General features: G+C 42.9%; 2 protein-coding genes across 9 annotated transcripts; both read right to left on the bottom strand.

Annotated features, from left to right (window-relative positions):
• Window positions 1-830: 830 nt before the first annotated feature.
• TMEM239 (transmembrane protein 239) lies at window positions 831-7749 on the bottom strand. Its single transcript, XM_031942471.1, has 2 exons — window positions 7628-7749; window positions 831-1444 (listed from the first exon to the last, which is right to left on the bottom strand). Exon 2 carries the CDS (start codon window positions 1429-1431, stop codon window positions 943-945), a length of 489 nt encoding a protein of 162 aa, XP_031798331.1. The 5' UTR covers window positions 1432-1444; window positions 7628-7749; the 3' UTR covers window positions 831-942.
• Window positions 7750-9284: 1535 nt separating this feature from the next.
• On the bottom strand, window positions 9285-14527 carry C6H20orf141 (chromosome 6 C20orf141 homolog). Of its 8 annotated transcripts, none has more exons than XM_031942206.1 (5): window positions 14474-14527; window positions 12998-13107; window positions 12485-12660; window positions 9666-9911; window positions 9285-9576 (listed from the first exon to the last, which is right to left on the bottom strand). In XM_031942206.1, exons 3-5 carry the CDS (start codon window positions 12550-12552, stop codon window positions 9360-9362), a joined length of 531 nt encoding a protein of 176 aa, XP_031798066.1. In that variant the 5' UTR covers window positions 12553-12660; window positions 12998-13107; window positions 14474-14527; the 3' UTR covers window positions 9285-9359. The 8 variants fall into 8 exon arrangements, with proteins under 8 accessions (XP_031798066.1, XP_031798065.1, XP_031798067.1 ...); XM_031942205.1 differs by having other exon boundaries at window positions 14326-14484; XM_031942207.1 differs by having other exon boundaries at window positions 12998-13100; window positions 14326-14474.
• Window positions 14528-14982: the final 455 nt, after the last annotated feature.

Here is a 14982-nt window from a genome sequence, read left to right as displayed (position 1 = left end):
CCTGTCCAAAGCAGAGGTTCTACCCCACAATATGTTCTAGTGTTTGAGAGTTCTGGGAACCAGGGCAGATTAAAGACTGCCCAGACTCTCACACTTAAGTCTGGAGTGTTGAGCTCTAGACTGCACTCTGGAATGGGCCCTCAAAGTGTTGTTTCCACTGCTCTGCGTACTCTTACTCTAAATGGGGAGTCCAGTGCACAAGGATATGGCAGACCACAGTTCTCTCCAGATTTCTTAGAGCCTTAGAATCTTGTCTGTGTCTTTGGCCTTTGGGAAGAAGAGGATGCCTTGATAGCGATAACTTTTCTCTTATCCAACTCAGAGCCCAGCTGGCTTCTGGTAGCTGATACCCAATCTATATTAGCTCAGATGGAAAGCTCAGGAATTTCTGAGTAGAATTGAGATGGGCTGAGGTCATGGGAAAGGGAAAAGGTCTCCCTATCAAATTGAGAGTTGGAAGGGACATTAAAGATCACCTAGGCCAACCTTATTTTACTGATAAAGAACCACGCCCAGGGAAGTAGAGGGACCTGCCCCAATTCACACAGGTAAGGACCAAAAATAGGGTTTAAACTAAGGTGTTCTGACTCCAAATTCAGGGCTCTGGGCTCCTGGGTCTAGTCAAGTATGGAGTTAGTGGATGGGAATCCACGCAGTCAGGCTTTCTGGGACTGAAAAGACCAGGAATACAGCCTAGGTCCTGGGATTAGAGGCTGGGCAGGGTGGGGACTCCTGGGATTGATTGGGCCAGAGCAGACAGGAGGCTGGAGGAAAAGGAACGACGGGAACTCCGGAATCCAACCCAGACAGAGCAGACAGGTCAGGCAAGGGGCGGTGGCAGGGGACAAAGGCCCGTCCCTTGTATTGGATGGGGTTGAGGACGGTTCAAGGCCAAGGCTGAATTGGGGGTAGTGTTAGGAGGCAGATGGTGGTCCCTTGACTTTACATGGACCTGGAGCCAGGGTCGAGGCTGGCATTGAGGCTGATGACAGGTCCGGGTCGGGACATGCCGGTCAGTAGCCCCAGCAGGCTGAGGAGGGTGGAGAGCAGCAGAAGGAAGGAAGCCGCAAAAAGCAGGGCCGGCAGCGCGCTCAAGGCCATAAGCAGCAGGGCGGGGAGGAGATGCTTCCACATCGCGGCCACCACCGGCCAGAGCGAGCGCAGCAGGTGGCACCCCGTGGTGAAGAGAGCATGGCACAGGCCCAGGGACAGCAGCAGGTACAGGCCCGACTCAAGCAGCCATAGGGCCCGCTGCAGGGGCACCCACCAGCAGGTCCCGGAGTACCAGGTAGACCAGCGCCGCCGAGCTCCACCTGGGCCCTCCCACCAGTGCTCCCAGGCTCTCCACAGCGCCCAGTTCGGCCACTCATTTCTCAGGCCTTCTCCCGCCCCCGCTTCGTCCGTTGCCCCCTCAGTCCTGGACCGCTGCATCGACCCGGTGCACCTGCGGGGAAGGGGGAAGGGGAGGGACTGTGATCCTCAGGCACCCCGTGGGGCAAACGGGGGTGGCCGAAGGATCTAAGGGGAGCAGATCCCAGAACCTGGAGCTGAATGAAACTACGGGGAGCAGATCGTGAGGCCAGAGTCCCCAGAGAGAAAGGATCCCAAAGCATCCACCGGGAGCGGAGGGATCCAAAGCGCCCGGTGGAAAATTGTCGGAGGGAGAACGGAATGATGCCCTAGACGCTACATTCGAAGAAATCTACAGCCTAGGGGGAATAAGAGGCTGGGAAGGGGTTGATTCCAAGGCATAAAGAATGATCCTAAAATACCCCCCCCCCCGAGGATCCAAAGTATCCAGGGTTCGACAAGAAGTAATCCCAAAATGGTGAGTCCTGGGAGAGGATGGAGAAGAAAGGAAAGAAAAGCTATGAAAGGAGGAGGGGAGAGAACGTTTTGGTAATGAAATATCTGGGATGATCTTGCCTACTTGAAGGAGTAGGAGGGGGAACAGTTTCATTAGTTTCTTGGACACACAAAGAACGGAGGGAACTGAGGGAGCCAGGACCCTCGGGGCAGAGGCCAACCGTAAAGAAGTCACGATTTGACCCCTGGCTGGGAGCTTGGAGAGAGGGCTTGCATAATCCTCACGTGGAAAATTGTCATTAGAGGCCTGGGTACCTGCTGGTCTTGTTTAGAGCCTTGCCTGCCTCCAAACACAGGCGGCGGTCCAAGGTCTGTAACTTGGGGACTTTCAAACTTTCTTGGAGGCAAATATAAAGTGAAATCGTGTGTGTGTGTGTGTGTGTGTGTGTGTGTGTGTGTGAGAGAGAGAGAGAGAGAGAGAGAGAGAGAGAGAGAGAGAGAGAGAGAGAGAGAGAGAGAGAGAGAAAGAGAGAGAGAGAGAGGAAGGGAGAGAGAATTTGGTTAGGAAAGGAGAATTTGGAGAGAAAGTAAAAACTTTTAAGTCCAGAGCAAAGATTTCCTGGTTCTCTCTCTGAGGCCTTATGAAGCCTAAGAAAATAAGACTGAAGGCTGAATTTTCTCTCTTGTAGGCTTCTAACCTAGAATTACTACCCCTGATCCCTATTGCTGATGACATAAGTTGAGAGTTCATAATTTTTCCTCTAGTGTCCCATCATCCCAGGTAAACCAGAGTTCTGGAGAAAGTAAGCTCTCCTCTGAGCACTCTGACTAATGTTAGAATTTGAATGTTTAGGAACAGAGCAGACTACAGGAAGTATCTACTGAGGCACGGAGAGGTTGCATCCTGAATCACTTATAACAGCAGAGACAGTAGCAGCTACAGATCTGCAGATTTGCAGAAATTTGGAACCAGTTCCCAGAAGACTGGGAAAGTAGGTGAAGATAGAAAGTAAGTCATTAGAGAAGGGGAGGAAGGAAGTGTAGACTGAGTGTAATATCTAGCCATTGTCTATGCTTCTCAATATAAGTTTGCTCTGGTACTTCATTCCTGGAATATTTGTCAGATTCCTACTGGGTTTTGTTCCCTGAAAGGTCAGAATGTGGGGAAAACCCAAGGAGAAACTCCCCACTAACTGTTCTTCCATGGATTCCATCCAAGGCAGGTTGGGTTCCTAGAAACTGATTAAACTGCTCTAGGAAAGCAAGTGGATTCTGATATACCAGCATTTCATTACCAAGTTGAGATAGAAGAGAATAAGGAAGAAAACAAGGGAAGGTAATTTTTGGGGGGCCGGGGAGAGCACAGGAGAGGGGTAGATCAAAGAAGGAACCAAAGAATAGAATAGAAAAGAAGTGGTCAAGAGAGATGAGAGCTGGGAAAGTAGTACCAGGAGGAAAAAGTAGAGATGCACCAGGGGAGTGAACAAGAGAAGGAAAGGGAGAAGAAAGGAGGCAAATCAAGAGAATAGAAGCATGAACCTGAGGAGGAGACAGAAGATGGGTTTGGGAAGGGAACAGAATCATAGAACATAAGAACTAGAAGGGGATTCAGGGGGTCAAACTGCCTCTGAACAATAAATAATTCTCTTTACAACATCCCTGATAAATGCCCATACATTCAATCTTTGCTTGAAGACTTCTAATTAGGACTTTAACTCTGATTTTAGGAAGTCTTTTTTTTTATATTGAGCCTCAATAAACCTGTGATTTCTACCCATTGTTTCTTATTTTGGGGTTAAGCAAGACATGGCTGCTTTTCAAATAAAGTTAGCTATTCCCATTCTCGCTAAGTCCTATCTTCTTCTGTTTTCCCCATTTCCTTCAACTAAATCTCATATGGTTTGGTTTCAAGACCCTTTATCACACTGGTCACCCTCCACTTCATGTTCTCTAAACTTAGTCATACTAGATAAATCTCTGATCACTCTGATGTGGTCTTTTCTCCAATTATCTATATCATGATCTATATCTATTTGTCCTATATGACTTGTATGTACCTTCCCATTAGTTCTTCAAATAAACTAATTGGAGGGAGGATGTTCTTCCTTTAGCTATTGTGACATTGTGTACATAGCAATGGAGTAGACAGATTATCCATTTTTATGAATGGACCAGCCCACCTACCTTTCCATTTATGGATCTCATAATATCCTTTATACCACTTCTCATTTTAATTTTTTTGACTGAGGCAATTGGGGTTAAATTACTTGCCCAGAGTCACACAGCTGGGAAGTGTTAAGTGTCTAAGGCCGGATTTGAACTCAGGTCCTCCTGACTTCAGGATGGGCACTCTATCCACTGTACCATCTAGCTGCCCCTTTAATTTTAATTTTTAACTTTTTTTGATGTACTTTTTCCTTTTTTTTTTTTTGCATCTCTATTACTTCTCAATGAATGCACCTTCCCAACAGAAACCTCTGCTGTAAAAAAAAAATTGCAAGCATGCAAAACAAATCTACACAATGATAATGTCTAAAAATTTATGTTATATGTCCTGGACCTATGTATTGTCTTCCTCCTTTCCACTGGGAGACAGGTTGCATGCTTTACATAGTCATCTGTACTGTATGTAAGCACAATGGATCACTTAATTGATCAATGTTCTGAAATCTCTCACTGGTATTTTCCATTACTATTCTGATGATGATGTATGTTGTTTTCCTGGTTCTACTTTACTTTGCTCTGAATCTTATAAATCTTCACATCACATTTGATAGCACAATCATATTCTCCTACATTAATATACCACAATCTATTAATCTATTCTCTAATCAGTGGACCTGGGCTTTCCAGTTCTTACTAAACTTTTTAGTATAACTATTTTTGTGTACGGATATAACCACCTCTGTCTTTGGCATCTTTTGGACATACGACCAGTAGTAATGTTACTGGGTCTAAGGATATACACACAACTTAGTCACATTTTTAGGTTAATTCCAAATTATTTTCCAGAATGGTTAGACTGATCCAAATTCCAATTGCATTCACCTGTTTGTCTTCCCACAGTCCCTCCAACACTTAACATTTTTATCTTTTGTCATGATGGATATAAGATGAAAACTCAAGAGTTGTTTTTATTTTCTGCTACTTCTAAGCAATTTCCCATTTCAAATAACATATAATTTATTCTTCAAAACCACATTGCTTGTCAATATCTTTCATAAAATGTGGTACCCAGAACTGAATCCAGCCATCACAAATGTAGTCTATTATAAAGACAGAAATAACTTATCCATTCCTGCTCTAAAAGCAGTTTAAAACAGCTTAACTATTCTCTGAGCTCCATCTTCTTCCTTTAGGCTCTTTATACAGAATTGTCATTCATGTCTAGAATATACTTCCTTTCTTGTCTCCATCTCTTAGAACTTTAGCTTCCTCTTCAAAGGTCATTAGGTGCCACAAGCTACATGGACCATTTGCTATTTCTGTTTCTTCAGGTTATGATTGCTCTTTTTCTCCTCAGATTTCATTGTATTTACATATTATATCCATCCCTTACTCTAAAGTAGTAGCAACTTTTTAAAAAAATTTCTGCTTAGGTTTCCCCAACACCTTGTCGCACACAGTAGGTGCCTTAATAAGTATTTGTTGAATTCAACAGTATTTTGTTTTGCTGCCATAAAATATTTTTGACACATTTTTGATTATGAAATCACTAACATCCTCAGGCCTTTTACACACACAAACACATACTTGTGTTATCTAGCCTTTGGAGTATATGGTAGGCAAGAACAAGACAAAATGCCATTATAAAAGAGAAACTGTGTGAGAAGCTGCATAAAAGGTGTCACAAGAGAAACATGCAATTAGATCTTGGAGGCTGGGAGGTCTGCAAGAGACAGGATTCCTAGAAAGCCTGGAAGATTGTAGCCTAAATTCAGTTTTTCAGAATAAAAACTAGAGTAAGCCCACAGCTCTTCTGAAGAGTAAAGATTAGGTTTAGGATGAGTCTAGAAGCCCATTTTGGTGAGAGATGTGATCACCCTCAAGACAAGAAAGTCACCCAGTCATTCTTCTAGTGTGCCTTCTCTCCTTTGGCATTGCTACCCCCCTGGTATTGGCTCATATTACCTCATGCCTGGATTATTGCAATAATCTGTTGGTTGATCTGCTTCCACAAATTTCTTTCTATTCTGGTCCACCGTCAATTCAGCTGCTAAAGTGATTTTCCTAGGATACAGGTTTAACCATGTCACCCCTACCTACTCAATAAACTTCCAGTGGCTTCTTATCATTTCTAGAATCAACTACAAAAATTCTCCTTTGGCATTCAAAGCCCTTAAAAACCTACCCCCCCCACCTTTACCAGTCTTCTTATAATTTACACTCTGAGGCTGGCCCTCCCCTTTTGATCCAATGACCTGGCCTCCTGGCTATCAGAAGAGATACTCCTCCTTTGGCTCCAGGTATTTTTCTCTGACTTTATTCTATTCTCTGGAATATTCTCCCTCCTCTTCCCATTTCTGTTTCTCTGGCTTCCTTTAAAACCCAACTAAAATCTTAGCTTCTACAAGAAACCTTCCCACATCCCCCTTGATTTTCAATTATTTCTTTTTTTATCCTGTTCATAGCTTCTTTGTACATATTTATTTTCCTGGGATCTTCCCCATTATTAACTTGTGCACTCCTTCTGGGGAAGGACTATTTTCTGCCTTTCTTAATATCCATAGATAGCTCAGAGCTGGACACATAGTTCATGCTTAATTAGTGGCTGGTGAAAAACACAACAGGACCATATTGATCTGGGCAAAGATGACAGACAGGTTCATGGAAATAGTGGCCCGGGTCAAGCCCTAGCTTCCATAGCCATCTTCCTGTTAGACAAAGAATCTAATTCTTTATCCCTCCAGAGTCCAGAATATTATCAAAAACGAACTAAATAAAATTTTACATAAAAGAGAACTGTATAACTCGGGAAAAGATGAGCCTATCGCATAGTCAAGGTGAGGAAAACGTATGACCACCTGATATTATTATCCATTAGTATACAGGTAATGTCAAGGTATGAGAGAGTTCAGAGGTTTCCTGGCACATTGGGTGGTTTTGCTGGAGTGGATTTTTGTGAGGACATGGGAAATGATAGAAACACATGGATGATTTGTGATGCACAACAGTGGAGTCCCATTGGGAGAGTACCCATATTGATGACAATGGATTCAATGGAACATTAGCTATCTAATTATTATTCACTTATTCTATATTAAAGAAGCTGATGTTTTGAACCTAAAGTGTAGAACTTTATGTTTATTCTTATTAAATTCCATCTGCTTAGATCTGGCCCTACCTTTTTGACCTACCTGGAGCCTTTTGGGTCCTGACTGTCACCCACAGTTAGCTATTCCCTTAAGCTTCATATTATCAGACTTAATAAAAATGTTAACTAGCCTAGATCCCTGGGACATTTAGTTAGAGCACTCACCCCAAGTCAACAATGACTGTTTAAGGACTAAAGCTTCCCCTTTTCCAAATCTGACCATCTTATTATCTCTCTTATGTCTTTCCACGTTGGTCCAAGGGGTTGCATAAGAGACTTTGTCAAATGTTTTGCTAAAAACTAGATCTACCTACATATCTATGGCATTCCTCTGGTCTAAAGGGGAAGGGACAAAAGTCAAAGCAGGACAATGGACTGGAAGACAATAGAGAGAGAAAACGAGGGAGGAAACAGAAAATAGATAGAGACAGTGCTGAAGAGAAAGGAGAGGGGATAGGACCATAGAGAGGATGGGCACACCAGGACCAAGGTGGGGCTAGGACTCACCTCCCAGCAGAACAGCCTTGGTCATGTCGCCACCGCCAGCTCCCTATGCAGAGCTGGGAAGGAACCCTTGCAGCCTGGCTCCTGGTATCCTCACCTCCACCCTACCCCAGGGGCCCCATTGTGACCCGTGCTTTGGGGGAGGGGTAGGACAGAGCCAGAGAGAACAGAGCTCACTGGACCTCGGAGTTCAGACTCCAGTCCCTCTCTTTTTTTCTTTTCTTACCTGGGGCCCAGGGACCAGTACTTTTTGGTAAAAACAAAATAAAACATCTTTAAAAAAATTAAAGTCTCTTGCCACTGAAGATATTGTCAGGAACTTCCAGACAGAAGGGGTTCTCTGGGCCATGATCTAGCTTAGTACTGTAATGATTGTTGAGATTCAAAAAGGAGACTCTAAAAGGTTGGGGGAGCAGACCAGTGTCGGGAGTTATCTCAAAAGATTTGCAGTCCCGAACCCATCTCCAAGTCAAGGGACAAAGTTTATTGTAATGCTAATTGAAGTGGACTAAATTCCAAAAGAATTTAGTGAGGAACTGGGAGAAAGAAGATAAATTTATAGGACAAAGTTAGAGAGACCAGAGTTTCATGTTATTATTTGCTAACTTTATGGCTTATAGGTAGGTTTCAGGGGTGGTCTATTCACCATTGTCTCAGGAACTTGGTTATTACTGAGCAACAAATTACCTATCTGATTTAGAGAGACCAGAGCTCCATAGTTGCTAATTTTATGGCTTACAGGTAGATTTGAAAGATGGTCTATTCATATTGTCATAGGAACTTGACAGATTACCTATCTGATAGTGATATTCGCAGAACTATCCTAAGGCCAGAAGACTTTAGACAGATTATTCAAACAATAGCACTCTAACGTCAGAGGACCTCAGGATTACTACCACATTTCTCTTAGAAACTGTACTCTTAACAATTCCTCTGGGCCTCAGTTTCCATCTTAGTAAAATTAAAATAAAAAGTTTGTACTACAAGAACTCTAAGCTTCTTCCTTTCTCTGTGATTTTGTATTCTCCAAGGAAAATCATGTCAACCCAATTTCCCTCTTCCCCCTAATTCCCTAGTTTCTAAACACTCCTGGCCAAAAAGTCTGCCTGAGGTCTGACCTACATCCCTCTTGATTTAGTCAGTGTGCTAAAGATGAAGCTGCCATAGAATTATCTCTCCAGATCCTCCTCAGATCATAAACCAGGGATAGTGTTGTCTTCTGCATCAAACTATTCTCCTTAACCATCCATTCCTCAGACTTTCCCAGCCAGGGATAAAATTAGTGAACCATGAATCCATGGTCCCAAAGTCTTAGACCCTTAAAATTCATGAAATTCTTCTTATTCACAGTGTACTGCCAAATCCCTTTGCCTCTCCTACTCTCAATTTTGTTCCTCTCTAAAAGGAGAGGGTTGGACCAAATAAGCTCTAAAGGCTTTTTTTTATTATAAATTCTAAGGCTCTAGTTGTATGGTAGAGGGTTCCTTGCAGCATCATTGGGGTTAGACCTTTAGGTCCAAGGTTTAGGTTACTGAGTAGACTAAAGTCCACTGTGACTCCAGAGCCTTTAGTTCTCAATCTCTGGGACCTGGAACTAATTTGGGGCCTTTCACCCCAGAACGGCCCGGAGGGGAACAGGAAAGGAAATTCAGAGGCAGAATTTAGTCAATCCTCGTGTATTTCGGTGAGGAGGCTCTTAAAGCCTTCTGGTTTCCACAGAACAGAGGGCTTTGTTTCAGGCCAGCGCCTGTAGGCTGACTATAAGGCTAAAGATACTGAAGGGCATCAGCGCCCCAAAGATGAGGCCTAGGCCTGTGAAGAGCAGGAATCCATCCAAGATTTGGCTCAGGACAGGAGGGAGCAGCGGTTCTTGCAAGCGGGGGCCTTCACCACCCCCTCCTGGGCCAAGGGGTCTAAAAGTTGGTCTTTGAGGCAGAGGCAAGTCCTGGGGTCTAGAAGGAAAGGAAACTCAAGGTGAGACTGAGGTCAAAGCACAAAGCCCCAGAAATTGGGGTGAGCTGAGGCAGATCCATCCCCTTACCCATGCAAAAGATCAAAGGTCAGGAAACTCAACATCAGAAACAGCAGCAAAAGCATCATGGCTGGACCAGCCAGGGCCAGGACCAGACGAGCACCAAGTCCGAGTATACCAAGGCCCAGGGCCCCATCCAAGAATGTGAGTGAACTCCTCAAAGGTGCTCCATGGCCCTCCAAAAGCTCAGGACCCTCCCCAGCTTCCAGGCTCCGGCCCCCAGCTGGACCCATTCGATCTGTATTGACAGGGATCCTGGGGAAAGAAAGAGAGAGAATGGATAAAAGAGGATGTACCCAAAATTATTCCATTAAAAAAAAGATGGAAAGAAGTTGAAAATCCAAAAGAGAACTAGGGAAAATTTTAAGACAAAACAAATCAGGCATTCTTATCTATGTTGAGGAAGAGAGGGAGTTCAGAGGAAAAATGGGACAATAACAGATGAGAAAGAGAAGAAAAAACTGCTCCATTCTTATTATGCTTCTTTTTTCTTTACCAAAAAAGAATTATCTTTGATGTGGGACAGGTCAAAATAAGGGAGTAGGGATAGGGATGCGAAGAAGAGAAAAATGGAAGAGTAGGAGATGAGAGAATAAGATAAGGGAGACAACTTAATCCAACAGAAAAATACAGATAGAGCATCTACCATGTACAAAGTTCTGCACTAAGCCCTGGTAAGAGAACATATGCCCTACCCTCAAGAAGATTATAATCTTTTAAAAAATATATTTTTAACATTCATTTTTATTATTATAGCTTTTTATTTACAAAACATATAAGTATGGCTAATTTTTCAACACTGACCCTTGCAAAACCTTCTGTTCCAACTTTTCCCCTCCTTCTCCCCACCTCCTCCCTTAGATGGCAGATAGTTCAATACATGTTAAATATGTTAAAAATATATGTTTAACATTCACTTTTTTAAATTTTATTTTCAAATTCTTTCCTTCCCTCCTGACTGTCCCTCATTCATTAGGAAGACAAACAATATGACATCAATATATACACCACAAAAGTTGTATCCAGGAATGAGAATTCAGTATAGAATAATAACATTTCAGATTGACATTAGAGTCAATGGACCATTCTTTGAGTCTGGTCCATGTCCTCATTTTATAGATGAGGAAATCGAGGTATAAAAACATTAGGATTTGTTCCATCCTGGGGCTGAGGAGGAAGAGATTATGAAAAAAGACTTCCTGAAAGAGGAGGTCCAAGAGTTGAGTTTTGTAGGAGGAAAATTGTTGAGGTGGTGGGAGAATGGCCACTCTAGGCACCCTGTCCCTGAAACAAAGAGCGTATGGATGGGGAATAGTATGAAATAAGGCTGGAAAGCTATTTTGGAGCCAGATTATAGAATCTTGAAAGTTGGAGTCAGAAATGTATGCCCTACTTTGAGAAAATGAGAAGCTACTAAAGATTTGGGGACAAGGGAATGGCCTGATGTGACTAGTACACTAAAAATATGTTTTTTGGTTTTTTTTTTTGTGGTATCTCTGTGAAGGATAGACTGGAGTGGGAGAGAGTAGAGACAAGTCATATAGTCAGAATGAGGATTTGAACTAGGGAGTGTGAGTGAACAAAAGAGAATATTTCTCAAATATAGAGAGAACTGAGTCAAATCTATAAAAAATACAAGTTATTCCCCAATTGATAAATAGTCCGATGGCAGCTTTCAAAGAAATCAAAGCCATCTATAGTCAAATGAAAAAAAATGCTCTAAATCACTATTTATTAGAGAAATGCAAATTAAAGCAACTCTGAGGTACTATCTCACACCTATCATATTAGCTAATAGGACAGAAAAGAGGTATAAATATTTTTGGTACATCCTCAGAACTGCTTTTGCTTAAAAATAATCCCTCCCTTAATCTCCCTTCTCTTCTTCCCTTTCCTTGCTTTTTCTTTGTCGATGAAATTTCTCTACTTAACTCTATATGTTTTCTTCCTTTAATCAGTTATGACAAAAGAGTCTGAAGTATAGATATTTGTTTGTGCACCCTAATTATGTGTGATAATTTTTCCAAACCTTTTCCTCCCCCACACTTTTTCTTTTTTCCTCTCTTTCTTTTTCCATTCTTCTCTTAAGATCACCAAAATGTAACAGATCCACTCCAGGACTTGTCTAATTAGACTCCCTAATTTTTTCTTTTGAGTTTTTTGCTCAAACTTTTGTTTTTCTGTGTGGTATTGTTTGTAGATATTTTGGAATCATTCCCTCTGCATTTGTGTCTTGAGCACCATTGCCACCATTATTATACCAGCTGCTCATTATGGTAGGGTTATTTTTCATTGCTTGTTTGCCCATTCTTCCAGTCTACTTTCTAACTTAAGACTTGATATTAGAGCTGGGATCTGCCACACTTCTGCAGGGAAGGTCCAGGCTGGTCCTGTGGATGCTTTCTTGGGAGCATGGAAGCTTGTTATTCCAGGATCTTAGGAACAGACTGCTGACCTGAAAACTTTCAAAGCTACCAAAGTGGTTTTATCCAGGACAAAGTTTGTCATTCCCCCCCCAAACACACATACACACACACATACATACACACCTGAGCTCTGCATCTTCTGACCCAAGTTTGGATCTGTGCAAGAGTAGATTGCTGCTGGATTCAACCATTACCAGCCAGTTGGGAAGCACTATTGGTTTACAATGGCAGAATTGTCAGCCTTCTCTTGAGCCTGGGATTCCTGCTCCAGTTATTCCTCTGTCTGCCCTGGTTCTGTGACCCAGAACTGGGTAGTGGGTGACAGAGGTACAATTTGCTCCCTATCAGAGTGACCCAGTATGGGTCTAGTAGGGCCCTGATAAGTCTGCAACCTTCTCTTACCCTGGTGCACAGCCTCTCCCTGGAAGCTGGAGTGGAGTGTATTCCTGCCATGACCCAGTCCTTAGCATCCGTAGACCTCTGTGTTTTGCCTCCTTATACCAATCTGGGTTGGAGAAAGAACTCACTGTGACTTCTGGATTTTTCCATCAGGATCCAGCCAGGTACATTTTCCAGATCTGTTTGGAGAATTTATGGACAAGAGTTTGGCTTCATTATTTCTTGATAAATCACCATCATGCATCTCCATGCATTTTGGATAACAATGGAGCACTTGAGCTGGGGCAGAGTTTGAGGAGAAGGCTAAGGTTTAAGGATGAATTTGATCTGCCACGAAAACATCCTTGTAGAAAATGTCCAAAAGGAAGAGACATATAACTAGGGCATGGTGACTGAGATTCTGCCCCACGGTGCAAATTATCAGACACTGATAACGTTAGTAATCATTCAGGAACATAGAAACAATGGTTCTTAGTATTTTGTTAGTAAGAATCATGATTTAAAATAGTAAGTTACCATGTGGCCTCTTTCTCCAGCTTTCTAGCTCTTATTGCATCTCAGGTAACACATCCCCTGCAGGCAGTGGTCTATTCAGCAGTAACTTCTTAGTATCCTAGGTCTGTTCCCTGACAACCAAATTTATCTTAGAAAGCTGATTTGATGTTACGTTATTTCATAACACTTTCCCAAGGCAAAAATTGCTAGCAATGTCTCTGCCAGCAGGACTGGAGCTCAGGGGAGCTATCAGGGATGGCAGTATAGATATAGGTATCATCTGTACAAATATATATTATATACACAGAGACAGTCATAATGGAACCAAAGAAGTAGACAAAATTATCAAGGAAGAGAGAGAAAGAAGAGGACTAAGATTAAAATCGGGGTGGGGGGGAAAACTTGGGTATAAGTGGCAAAAGGAAGATAAGGAGTCAGTGAATGGCTCATTTCCTGAAATGTGTTGCCCAGAATTGAATCTAATAACTCCATTGTCCAGGGCATTGTCCAGAAGGGCTTTTCCCTCCCATATTCTGGATACTAAATCTCTATTTATGAAGCCTGAGATGGAGGAATGGTTAAAGAGATAAGAGAAAGGCCAAGAGAAACCAGCAGCATGGAAAACAGGACAAAAAATGGATATCTAGGAGGAGAGATAGAAATAATAACATAAAATGTGGCTGAGAAGTCCAAGGGGATGATGCAGATATTAAAGAGATGGAAACAATAACTTGAGAAAGGAAGAGAGATGAATAGGGACAGGGAATGTAAGGTAGAGATGGGAAGATCATTAGCCTTAGGTTCTTAACTTTAGAAATCAAAGGGATCTTAGAGATCATCAAGTCTAAACCCTTCTTTTATAGGTGAAGAAAGTGAGTAATATAACTAGTAAGCTCCTGAAGCAGGACTTGAATTCAGGTTCCTTTGAATCTTAAGTCAGTGTCTTGTCCATTATAGTATGCTGCCTCAAAGATGAGAAGATAGGAATGAGGGAGATAGGGCTGAGAAAGAGACAGATGGAAAAATGGGGCTAGGGAGGAGGGATGGGTAAGACATGGGTAGGAGAAAGGGATAGAGATACAAGGATGAAGAAAGCAAAGATAAGAGAAAGAAGGATGGAAAATTGGAGACCCAAGAAAGAGATGGGAGACCTTGTGAGTAGTATCTCTGGGGCAAATCAGAAGAGGTTGGAACATAGGAGGAAATAGGGGGGTTCTGAAGGAGGTTAACCAGAGATGGGGAGACAAGAACTCTGGTGAGGAACGGAGGGATGGGTGTCATGTCAGAACCAAAGCAGAGTAGGACTAAAGTTATTAGGAAGAGAACAATAAACTCAAGACAGCTGGGACCTGAATGGCAGGCAGCTTGAGAGACCCCAGATTAGCTCCTTGCCAAACACAGGGAACAAGCAAAATTCTGGCCAGCTCTGTTGGAACACAGTCATTACTGTGAAGTCCTGTTTTCCTCTTCTCCCTCCCCAACCTCCCCACTCCTCACCTCCTCCCTATCGGGCCTGCCATTCTGGGGGCATACACTGCCAGGGGAGAGGGAAGGCATTGTGACATATAGAGCAGGGGGCTGCTCCAGAGGTCATCCTCCCCCCGCACACACCCTGCACACACATAATAGCTGTGACCAAATTCTCTTTGGACCAGCTAGATCCAATATTATGCCCAGTCCTGGGCAGTGAGAGAGGGGGGAAAGATTATAGAAAGAAGATTTCCCTGATCCCTTTGTTTCATTTGTAACCCTAGGTTCCAAAGGCCCATTGTACGGAACTTTCCTCATGACTGGAGACTAATTTCTTGGTACTCACCTGCATAAGAGGTGGAGTTGGTGAGAACTGGAGAGAAGAGAGATCCTGGTCTTCTGGCTTTTAGCTTCAAAGGAGAAAATTCTCATGTCAGACTCTCTTCAAGTTTCTGAAGGGGGAGAAATTCTAGGAAGATGTCAACATGTAGAGGAGCAGGCACTAGATCATATCCCTTTCCCTAGCTTACTACACT

This window comes from Sarcophilus harrisii, chromosome 6 (assembly GCF_902635505.1).
Source record: "Sarcophilus harrisii chromosome 6, mSarHar1.11, whole genome shotgun sequence".
Taxonomy (NCBI): Eukaryota; Metazoa; Chordata; class Mammalia; order Dasyuromorphia; family Dasyuridae; genus Sarcophilus; species Sarcophilus harrisii.
Note: the sequence above shows the minus strand (reverse complement) of the source record. Positions and strands in the feature narration are given on the sequence as shown.